This window comes from Typopeltis vanoorti, chromosome 12, assembly GCF_054136105.1.
Source record: "Typopeltis vanoorti isolate ZY-2024b chromosome 12, IOZ_Tvanoo_1.0, whole genome shotgun sequence".
NCBI lineage: Eukaryota > Metazoa > Arthropoda > Arachnida > Uropygi > Thelyphonidae > Typopeltis > Typopeltis vanoorti.
In genome coordinates this window covers 43,696,580-43,708,688 of record NC_143560.1, presented here as the reverse complement: position 1 = coordinate 43,708,688, position 12,109 = coordinate 43,696,580, and the positions used below count along the sequence as shown (strand labels likewise).

Here is a 12,109-nt window from a genome sequence, read left to right as displayed (position 1 = left end):
GGATGATAAATAACAGTAAATTTTTATACAATGCTCTTATGCATGAGGTAAACCTTTATTACATAGATTGCATGACTTAAAATAAACAGTAAAGTTATAAAAAATGAGCAGTAAACTCAACAACCAATTAGCCACTTTGTGGAAGCTAAAGCTAGGAGGATAAATATGTAATAAATGACATATCACATATACCAAAGTCCAAAATGTATTGTGATTTTTTTGTGACAACTGAAAAAAAAAATTTTTTTTGAGATGCTCTAATTTTATATACACATACATATATCTAGTATTTACATACTAAATAAATACATTTGTTGAAATTAATTTCATTTTAATTTGTAAATTCTATTTTATGAGGGTGCTGAAATATAACTTTGAACAAAGGTGCCTCTTACCCACAGGCAAGCACTGTCTATAAGATTGACACAAAAGAAATTTTTCAGTACATGGAGAGTAGGGAGAAAACAAGTGGTCACACTTGGAAGGTGTCCACGAGTGCATGGCAAGGACGTGCAGACTAGGTTCTTTACTTGCAGTGAGTGGAATGGAATGCAAGAGATGGCTGTGAGCATCCTAACAGTGAATAAGTTTAAGGAGATGTATGATAGATATTATATTAATGGATAGTGTATAAATAATAATGCATGGCCACAGATATTAGGTTTCAGATGTCATATCTGAAAGGAAGTATGCCATGTTCTCTGGAATTTATCAGATAATCAAGCAATCTGATGTGCAACCAACTGACCTATATATACAAAAAGCTCAGTCATGAAGATAATTCACAGGCAAACTTCAGTTTGCTAATACGTAGATAATGGATAAAAACAAAAATTTATCAAGTATAATTTACTTTCAGTCCAAGTGAAAAAACTTGCTACGACTCCTCTTCCTATGCTAAAAGCCTAATGAAAGTTTTTTTTTTTCACTTGGTTATAAAAATTAAATAACAGATGCTAAGAAAGAAAGTTCTTGTTTAATCCAAGTGTAAGGAAACAGAGTTTGCATGTGAAGTATCTCCACACAAAGGTGGTTCCATAAGTTTCCAGCCTGATTAACTTTTAGAGGTGATAGAAAGAAAATAACTGTGTCACTTTTCAACATAATCTCCCTTCAACACACTTTTCTAAAAACATCTGTTTTTGTCTGCAAAATGGCCTAAAACTGCATCTTTCACCTCATTGTCATCTGCAAATTTTCAAATCATCCAATTGCTGTTCGATAGCACTTGAAGAAAGCCTTTCTTTGGTGAAAAACTTTATTATACCGCAGTACTCAATTTTTAACATTATAGACACTTAGCATGCCAGGTGATAGTCAAATGAGGTCTCCAACTGATTGATGCAGGTAGAGAGTTGAACTGGTAAACCTCCCCAGAGATGGTGCTATCTGTCATGCACAGCGTTTCAAAATTGGCACAGATTTTGCATGTGAGGTCAGAAACTTTTGGAATCTACCTTGTATCAAACAACTTCACATTAGTTGTCTTGGAATCCCATAATGTAAAGCACACTACATTCACTACTTGTATATGGAAAATATGACTTCTACATTACTCCTCTAGGTCAGGCTCCCACTGGCAAGACCTCAATAAAAGTCAAAACCAATCTGAATATCTGCCCTTCCCATAATGCATAGCATTATGCATGTCCTTAAGGATAGGTGCATTGCATTATAGGATACTAAGACAATTAATGTGAAGTCATTAGCCTCTGCACACACACAACTACTCGTCATGAAGATATTTCAAGCACAAAGTTCGTTTGCTTGCACTTGGATAAAGGATTAAACAAGAATATAATTTCTTGTCATCTTTAATTTAAATGCCTGATATTTCCCTATCTTTTTTTGGAGATTAAGAAAATCTTCAATGTAAGTACAAAAATGTTCTCTGGTGATGATGGCACTGTTCATCTCAAAACCTGTACCTTATGCCACCTTTTTTTTTTATGCTTTCTCATTTCACAGGCATATATACTACAGCCTGGAAATTAGCCCATATCAAATCAACCCATCTCACCCACTCCCAAAACAGAGAGGAAAATCTAATTCCAAACTCCACTGTCCATGCATAACAATTTTTTTCCCAAAATAATGGGAAAATCAATCATACTGAAGCATTCCACTCAAAGACCACTGAATACGGTAAAATTCCACCGTAGCAGCCTCACAGGAGAACTTCTTTTTTTTAATATTCATCTCTGAATAAATGCTAGGCAGAGGTTTGGAGAAATACAAGTATTCATCATCTCTAGAACAGCTGTTCATCATCATTTAGCACAAATACCTATTGGGTAAGTTAATCTATCATAGCCTGTCTCTTAGACTGAGCATTCAATTTTACCTCATTGGTTGCTAAATATCTTTGAGAATGCTTTTTATCCAATAATCTCTCTATCAATGAGCACTTCAAGACTATTTAACCACTCTCTCTCTCTCTAATATATATTACTAATCACCTTTCACTAACTACACATTCTGCGTACAGCTTTGTTGATAACAATCTACAATCCAACTCCTCTTTTCTGAAAAACACTTCAATCTGCAAATAACTGAAATCTCAAAAATTTCTATTATGCCATCAATGCTGATCTCTATACCATTTTACAGTGGGACAAAGGTAAATATCCAGTTGATTTCTATTTCTTCAAAATTTCGTTAACTTGTTTATCACTTCCTCAAGTAGGATTTCCAAGAAAAGAAACCATAATATGCTTATATTCAAAAGAAATATCAATCTTTCATTCTGACTGAAACTAGGTCTGCTGTTAGTTTTGAGACTTTCAGGTTGAGATTATGATAAAACAAAAACTGACATTGAAAAAACATAGATATAAATGAACATCCCTGCTTTTTTGCAGCTTTCAAAATAAGAAATCCAGGTGGATTGAGTCATTTAATCATATGCTTTCATAAATATTATATGATTAATTAAATGAACCGAATGATTAAACGAATATGATTAATTAAATCTTACAAATAACCATTTTAGAAAAATACTAAAATTGCTTCCTACCTAGAAGAATCTGGATTTCGAATCATGGCAGCATAAGCTTCTTCACTTTGATCCAGCTCTAAACGATACTTGAATACCAATGACCAAAATATAGGCTAAAAACATTTGAAATGAATTAGTATTGAGAATGTGTGAACTAAAACACATTAACTGGGTGAGAAAAAAGTATTTAAGAAATGAAATATATTCTTGTATGCAAATGTTTCCCTGAATGAAGCATTTTTACCAGATTGAAGCAAAGCTGCCATACTTGGAAACAAACAAAAGCAAGTGGGCCTAAAAGGGAGGTTCAAAAAATGTGTTGGGAAGGGGATTATTACCACACTGCTCAAGATATAATGCTTTTCCAATGATAACTGCTTGTTAATTTCTCTCCCTTTCCCTCTCAAGTAGAAGAATCAGGCATATATCCAGTTATTCAGTTTAACTGAATAAATGAATAACTAGTGGACTGCCATGACTTGGCTAATATATTCATCAGGTGATCTGGACAAACAGATATCATTAATACATCCGATCTCATTAGAACAAACTATTTCTTTGATCCTTACAACTTATTACAGTGAGCATAGCACTATACTGATTTCTTTAGAATCAAACTAACATTCTGTTCTGCAATCAATTTAAATTTAATCATCTGTTCCTTGAAACTTGTGAAACTTTATATCATCCAAATCTTAATCGTTGTATATGCCTGTCTCAAAGTTTTGGGAAGTAATCACTATTAACTGTTCATAATTTTTATTTTTTTTATTTTGCAATAATGAATGAGTTAAGTAACTTTGTATATGAATTACAAAAGCTAATCATTGTTTTCATTGAACTTTATTCTCCTGTTTAATCAACTGTAACCAACAGCAAGTAAACACAGGCTACATGATCAATATTTTGAATGATGTCAACTGATCTCATCTTTCCCTGATGATGTTTTTATAACAAGAAAAAAAAAAGAAAAAAAGAAATAATATATATATATAGGAGTTAATAAATTCTGTTTTTCTGTATGTGTCAAACTGTTATAACCTATTTTTAATTAACAGTAAGGAGTCAAACAATGGAAACTGATGAATACAGAAGTGATGTCAAAACTATTCATGACAGTATTGTTTAAAATTAAACTTGGATCAAATATTTGGAAAGGCATAAAACATTTTTTTATTATAAAAAGAGATTGGGCAGTAAAGTGAGGAGGAGGGGAGGAGTTAAGATTTTGCTAATTGTTTGGCTAATATGATGGAGGGAAGAATCAAAAGTATATCTACTACAGGTTAGAGAGTAATTAAGTTTACATATTTTTGTTAATAAATATATCCTTTGGGATGAGGACTTTTAACCAGTGGACCAGGAGATTACATTTTTGAGCAATTATTTTTGTGTCTTTCTTCCTTGGTGTTGGCAGGATCAAAATCTTAAAGCTTGTAAGTGGTCACTGAGTAAGACATTTTATGGTTTTCTAGCAAAAGGGATACAATCTCATTATCCTTACCAGCTCCTGTAATGACCAATTTATCTTTACATAATTAAATTAAATTAAATTTGCAAGAAATTATGTTCAAGTTTAATCCTTTATACAAGTGTAGCTTGGATAAAAGATTACACAAAAATATAATTTCTTGGCAACTTTAATTTATAACAAAGGAAAAAAAACTTTCTACAATTATCATCATTACCAACTTCCTATCGACAATTTTCTTCCAGATTAGCCTGTTACTCAACATTCCTATATTATCAAATCTTATATTTCTGTCTTCTAAGGCACATTTTACTGTATCAATCCACCTACATCTTAGTCTTTTTTTCTGCCATCATCGCAAAGAACACTTGTTTAGCTAATCTTTCCTTTTCAATTCTGTTTAAGTGGAAAATTTTTTAATATGATACTGCCACTTATGTCATCTGTTCAGTCTCCTTATCTTTCTCAGGACTCTCATATCTGCAGTTTAGAGTCTTTGATCAAGAGCTTTACTTCTAACCTAGCTCTCAGATCCATAAGTTAAAACTGGTTTGAATGCTCTCCTGTATACAGCTAGTTTATGTTTTGACTAATCTTATTCCATATAAATTTATTCAGCTAGCCACCTACCATACCAGCTTTGCTTATTCTGTTGTCTATTTCCAGCTTTAACCTGCCATCTGTTTTACTTGTTTTAGAGGTTCACCATTCAGGATGTAGTTGAATGTTTCAATTCTGACTGTTTCAATTGTCTTTTTAATGCTGATTTTCATACCAAATTCATTACAGAAGTTATTAAATTTGGTCAGGGAATCCTGCAGACTTGTTCTGGATTTATTTAGGAGTATAACATCATCTGCATAAAGAGCTTAGATTAACATCTCCAATCTCGATATCAGGGTTAATACCACTTTCCTTCATAATGAGATCAATATAGATGATGAATAACAGTGGATATAATGTATACCGTTGTTGGACACCTGAACTTAACATCAAAACATCTTCCTGTACCTCATTCAATTCTAACTGCATTTGCAGCTCAAATAGAGACTATGTATGATATAATATTCCATCTATATCATATAACTGTAGTGTTTTGAACTGCTTTACTCTTGGCACCTTGTCATATGCCTTTTCCAGATCTACAAAACTTAAATGCAGATCTTTCTTATATTTTCATAATTTCTCACCTATTTGTCTTAAAGTGAAAATCTGATCCTGGCAACCTCTGTTTGACTTAAACCCAGCATGTTCTTCTCCAAGCTTCACCTCCACAATTTTTCTTAGCCATTTTTCAAGAATACTTGCATAAATCTTACCAGGAACACTTAATAGAGAAAGTCCTCTGTAATTCTCAGATTCAGCTTTATTCCCCTTTTTATAGGTGGGTACTAAGAGAGCCCTACTCCAATCATCTGGAATACAACCCTCTGACCAGGCCTTCTGAATTATGCAGTGTAGCCACCATAAAACTTTTATAACTTCATATTTAGCATTTCTAGTCAAATACTTCCTGATTGTAGCCATCTGGTGTGAAGGAATCTAACAAGATCAAATACATAGTGAGGGTGTTGTTACAGACCTGGTGGATTGATTGCTAGTGATGAAGAAATGAATCACTAAATACAGACAATGGGTGTGAAAAGAGTAATCATAATGGGACACTTTAATTATTCAAATATTGATTGATAGCAGTAAAATCTCATGAGAAGAATGAAACTGCATTTATTAAGCTTTTGTGAGAAAACTTCCTCAAGCAGCATGTTACAGAAGAAACTTGAGGTCAAAGAGTGTTATATTTGATTATAGTGTCAGAGGGCATTTCAGTTAAAGACGTACCTATTCTGCCTATGGTTGGTGACAGGGATCATGTGGCACTAACTTGGGAATTGTATACGTTTACGAATGTTCCAACCAGAAAAGGTTACATGCTGAACTACAAAGCAGGAAATTATGACCAACTGAGGAGTATACTGAGTTCAGTACAATGGTATCAGTTGCTGGATGGGAAGAATATTGGGAGGGCATGGGAAGAATTTAAAAAATATTTAAATGATGTGACATCAGAATGTGTCCCTAGAGTTAGAAGAATAAACAGAGTAGGAGTAAAATGGATGCATAATCTAATTAACCAAGAGATTCGTAAGAAAAAGATGATGTGGAAGGAATACCGTGTGCTTAAGGATGATGTCCATTATGAAAATTATAAGAAACACACCAGAAGAGTGACAACTGTTGTATGGAAAGCTAAGTCTGAGTACAAAAAAAAAAAAGAAACTGGCTCTGCTAGTGAAACATAACCTAAAAGAATAACTATTGAATGCAGATGTGAGTGTGACAGATGCAGAAGAGGTTGTTCAACTAACAAGTGCCAATTTTGCTAAAAGCCATCAAACTTGGTGTATGCAACATTGAGTTCACTGCTACCTCCTCACTGGATGAATAAATTCAGGTGTATGAAAAGGAGGTATAAGAGCTGTTGCACAAACTAAATAAGAATTCAGCAAAAGGAATGATGGGATATCAGCACAGGTGCTAAAAGAGTGTTCAACTGAACTAGCTATTCCTTTGACCAGTCTATATAATATGAGTCTCAGAACATGGAAAATGCCACAAGAATGGAAAGACTGTATGGTAATCCCATTCCATAAGTGTGGTGCAAAGACCAATGTATTCAACTATCAACTAATCAGTATATCAGGAGTAGTGGTGAAGATTTTGGAAAAATTGGTTAGGGGTCATACTGATAAATGGGTTCAGGGTGAATTTCTACTTTGCAATGAACAGCATGGGTTTACAAAGAGAAGGTCATGTTTTAGCAATTTGCTCACATTCTATAATAATATTACCATTGAACTAGACAAGGAGAAAGGATAAATCATGATACTTTTGGATTTTGCTAAGGCTTTGACAGAATACAGCATGGAAGACTGTTGCATAAATTAGAGAATAAAGGGTTTGGATTATAAAATATTAGTGTGGATAATCTTCTTTATTGTAATTTAAAATTGTTAAGTGGTGAGATATTTGTTGTTTTGTAAAGACATTCTCTTTTTCGCTAACGATGTCAATGTGTCTGCCATTACTACCCAACATCTTACTTGCCATTTACAGAAGTGCGCATGCTCACTGAGGTGATTAATGGGTGATTGACAGCTGATAGAGAGAGTGTTCAGCACTGTAGTAACGAGAAAAAACAAGTGGAGAGAGAATGGAAAGTTGAGAATGACAACCAGAGTATTTTTTTTTTAAAAACATTACAGTCAAGAGAATATTCCAAAAAGGAATCATAGCATTGTGAATCTTTAAACTGGAAGAGTTGAGACTGTCAACAAGTGTTTAGTAAATAAAAGAAGATATTGACATTCAAATGCGATGTTTGAGAAAACAATGAATGAAAAGTTTTGTCTTCTGTCTAAAAGATGCCGGATCTACTTATTATTCTATTGAAAAAAAGTGACAGGATTCTTCTTCTTCAACCTTTTGGTTATGTCCACTGCTGGACGAAGGTCTTCCCCATGATTTCCAGACCACCACTCTGTTTTCTGCCTCTCCCATCCATCTCACTCCTGCAATATGTTCCACTTCATCCCTCCACCTTCTTCTCAGTCTTCCTCTTTGTCTTGCTCCATCCATTGTCTCCACTCTGTTGTTTTTCTAATCCATCTCCCGTCACTGCATCTAGCAATATGGCCAACCCATCTCCACTTAGTCTATTTAATGTATTTTACAATATCCACGACATCTGTTTGAGATCTTATCCAGGTATTTGTCTTCCTATCTCTTAATGTTATTTTTAGCATACTTCTCTCCATGCGATGTTGTGTTGTTCTCAGCTTTTTGTTTAGGGCTTCTTTTAGACAGAAGACAAAACAAAAGTTTTCGACCAGTACATGTTTCTCTTCTCCTCCATATGTTAGAACAGGAAATATGCACTGGTCGAAAACTTTCCTTTTTAGACTCATAGGGATGTCACTTCTGAATATGTCTCTCATTTTCCCATAAGCCATCCATCCAAGGTGAATTCTTCGTTCGATCTCTTTTCTTTGGCACTCCTCAAAGGATAACAATTAACCCAAATATACATATGAAGTAACTTGTTCTATTTCGTGGTTTTCAACTTTGATAGTTCTATGGTTTATGTATTTATTCATCATTATTTTGGTTTTTTCTCTATTTATTTTAATCCAATTTCTCTGGAGGCTTCGTTTAGCAGATTTAGCCTTTCTTCCAGATCTTCAAGATTATCTGCTATCAGGACAATATCATCTGCAAATTTCAGATGATGCAGCCTTTCTCCATTTATGTTTATTCCTTTTGTTTCCCAATCAAGGCTTTTAAAGACTTCCTCTAGTGCAGCTATAAATAATTTGGGAGATATGGTGTCGCCTTGCCAGATGCCTTTTTTTGTATTGGGAACTTTTTACTGTTTTTATATAATTTAATAACAGAAGTTGCATTATTGTAAATATGTTTTAATGTTTCAATATATGGTTTCTCAGTTCCCTGGGTTTCAAGCACTTTTAGTGTTGCAGATGTTTTAACTGAATCAAATGCTTTTTCATAGTCTATATAGGCCAGACATAAAGGTTTATTTATTCAATTGATTTTTTAATGAGCTGTCTTCATGTGTGAATATGGTCCAGAATATTGTAATTCTTTTTAAATCCAGCTTGTTCACAGGATTGCATTCCCTTTAGTTTAGATTTTATTCTATTATTGATAATTTTTGTGAAGACTTTATATATGGTGGGGAGTAGGCTTATAGGTCTGTAGTTTTTAATTTCTTCCTTATTGCCCTTTTTAAAAATTAATATTAGAAGTGAATTGTTCCAATTTTTTGGAATTTTTCTCTGTTTTAGGCATTTATTAAAGAGTTTAGTCAGCTGTTTGATGACAAGGCTTCCTCCCAGTTTTAAGAAGTCTACCATAATTTTATCTTCTCCTGGGGCCTTTCCATTCTTCATATCCCGCAGTGTCATTTCCATTTCACCTTGTAAGATCTCAGGGGCATTGTGTTCTTCCTCACTCGAGTTACCCATAGATGATTCTTGAATGTCTCGGTCTTTGTCTTCATAGAGTTCAGTATAAAATTTCTGAATTCTTTTGATTATTGCATCTCTATTTTTTATAAGTAAAATCTAAAACTGTAGAGTGGCTTAACATGAAGAGATCTACTTAGATAATGGCGTTTATGAAATAGCAAAAGAAACTGTTTTTTTATCTCTATTAAAGAATTGGATTTGGCATCATATTGAATTACATGAGGTAAGAATATTTGTGCTCCAGTGAGGCAGAGAAGATGATTGAAGCAAGTGTATTCAAATTGGGAAAATTAAAAAAAAAAAAAAAATCCCACGAAAAAGAAGTATATTTTATATTTTCAGAAAGGGCTTAACAAAGAAACTGACTGATGAACATTTCATTGTTGTGAAAATTTGCTGCAAAAACAAGGTTTTAGTCTGGTAGACATGATTAAGTATATGTTAAACAACCCAGTAATAGAACGAGTCAGCTGAATAAATGATTTTTTTATTTTTTTAGGATAAGAAAATCTCTAAAGTGTAGACTTATTTTAAATTAAAATCTCCCATTAGGATCATCTTCTTTTTACCTTGGATTCAATTAATTTTATAGTTATTTATGCAATTTTATTTAAAATGTATACAATCTTTTTCATTTGGTACTCAAGACAATAATTTTCCAGATTCTACAAGAAATAGAGTTAAAATGGTAAATAATAAACAGCCACCTTATCATAAAACATAAGCAGATTGCTAAAACAAGACCTGCCCTTCACAAGCCCATGCTGATCATCATAAATAATCTTATGTCCATCAACCTAATCCTGTATTCTATTTTTAACTAATTTTTCCAATACTATGATTACAACCGCAGATATACAGACTGGTCTATAATTCAAAACTTCTATCTTAGAACCATGCTTCTGGAGAGGTATTATTTTGCCTTCTTTCCACACCTTAGGAACCTTCTCCACTGCAAGACTTTCATTAAATAACCTAATTAGCCATGTCCTTGACCATATCCTTTACACAGTCTTTAAAAATATGTAGTGATATATCATCCATTCCCATAGCCTTACTAATATCTAACCCCAAACAACATTACTAAGCAATACTACAGCTCTGAGTCTTTCACCTTTAATTCTCCTAATCCTTGCCTCCCTTCTACATGTTGTACAGTATCATTCACACCACTATGATATATGCTGCTGAAGTGTTCATTAAATAATTCCACTATATCATTTGCTATGGTTACTCTGCTACCAAAACTATCCACTAGTGTAAACCTGCCATAATTATTTTCCCTCTTGCTTGAAAAGGAAAAATTCCTTTGGATTAGCTTAACCTGACTGGCCAATCCTCCCTCTCATACTCTTCTTTTTCTTTTTTAATATGCTTGTCACTTTTCTGGCCTGCACTTTATATTCTTCATGCATCTGTTCACTGCAAACTGTCTTTACTTCCTCCTTAACAACTTTTTTGTAACACTGCTTGCTTGATTTCACTGCTCATCCATCTCATTCTATTCACTCATTCATCTAACTCTTGGTATGCAGTTATGCATTGCTTGTGTTAGATACTGCCTTATCATTTCCCATGCACTATTAACATCTTTTCTACACAATTCATCAACCTAATATATTGATGCTGGTTGACTATGAATCTCTGTTTGACTACTTGCCAAACCAATACCTCATAATCCCTTTCACCAACAGGAAGCAGTGTTGATACCTCATTCACAACCACATCCTCTGAGGATATCACCAAATCTAACACTGATAAAACTTGTGTTGCTTCGTTACATGCTGTTTTAGATAGTTATCCAGCAGAAACTCAACAAATTCACTCTCCTTATTACTTATACACTATCTCTTCTTTGCATCCATGTTCCTATAATTAAAATCTCCCATTAGGATCATCTTCTTTTTACTTGCCCAACATTTCACAATCAATGCTTTCCACATTTCCTGGCATATAACAGCATCCTATTATTTATATTGTTCTATTGATCTCAACTTCACACCAAACAGCTTCAAAATCTTCACACTGACTGTTTTCTACTTATCATTACATAAACTATAGCAAATTCTTTTAGGGAGCAAAGCTCATATAACAATGTTAGCTGTAAGCTTGATGTTGTTGTTTGCAATATCTTTAAACTATTAAATTATCATTTAATTCATTTGTAGTGCAACCAATACTTAAACAATGTATAAAACAGCTGGATATTTCTACCTTCAAACCATATGCATTATCAATAACAGATAAGCTGAACAATACTGGCAAAGTAAAGTATTGCAAAGTAAAACTGACAATACTGATTCCCTACCCACTACCAATACTCAACTTGCAACAGGTGATTCTCACTATAGCAAACTTATGGGGAGCAAAGGGAGAGCTTACTATAGCAATTTTTTTTTTTTTTTTTTTTTTTTTTTTTTTTGACACCAGTGTGTCTATGGGACACCAGTAATGACTTTTTGGTAGTTTGTTACAGTGAGCAAGTTTTTTTTGATAATGGTACTTACAAACAATCAACGTCATGTCCATCCTCCATTCCACCATGTGTGACAATCTACTAGATCAGCATTTCTCAACCTTTCTAAGGCCAAGGAC

The 12,109-nt window shown here is 33.5% G+C and overlaps 1 protein-coding gene across 1 annotated transcript in view; it reads right to left on the bottom strand.

The window, feature by feature from the left end:
- The window catches only part of Nup160 (nuclear pore complex protein Nup160), a 361,484-nt gene that overhangs the window by 89,952 nt on the left and 259,423 nt on the right, over window positions 1-12,109 (bottom strand). Inside the window, exon 24 of the mRNA XM_090401602.1 lies at window positions 3,017-3,111. Within this exon, the coding sequence (XP_090257728.1) occupies window positions 3,017-3,111 (95 nt within the window). The remainder of the gene's footprint in view (window positions 1-3,016; window positions 3,112-12,109) is intronic.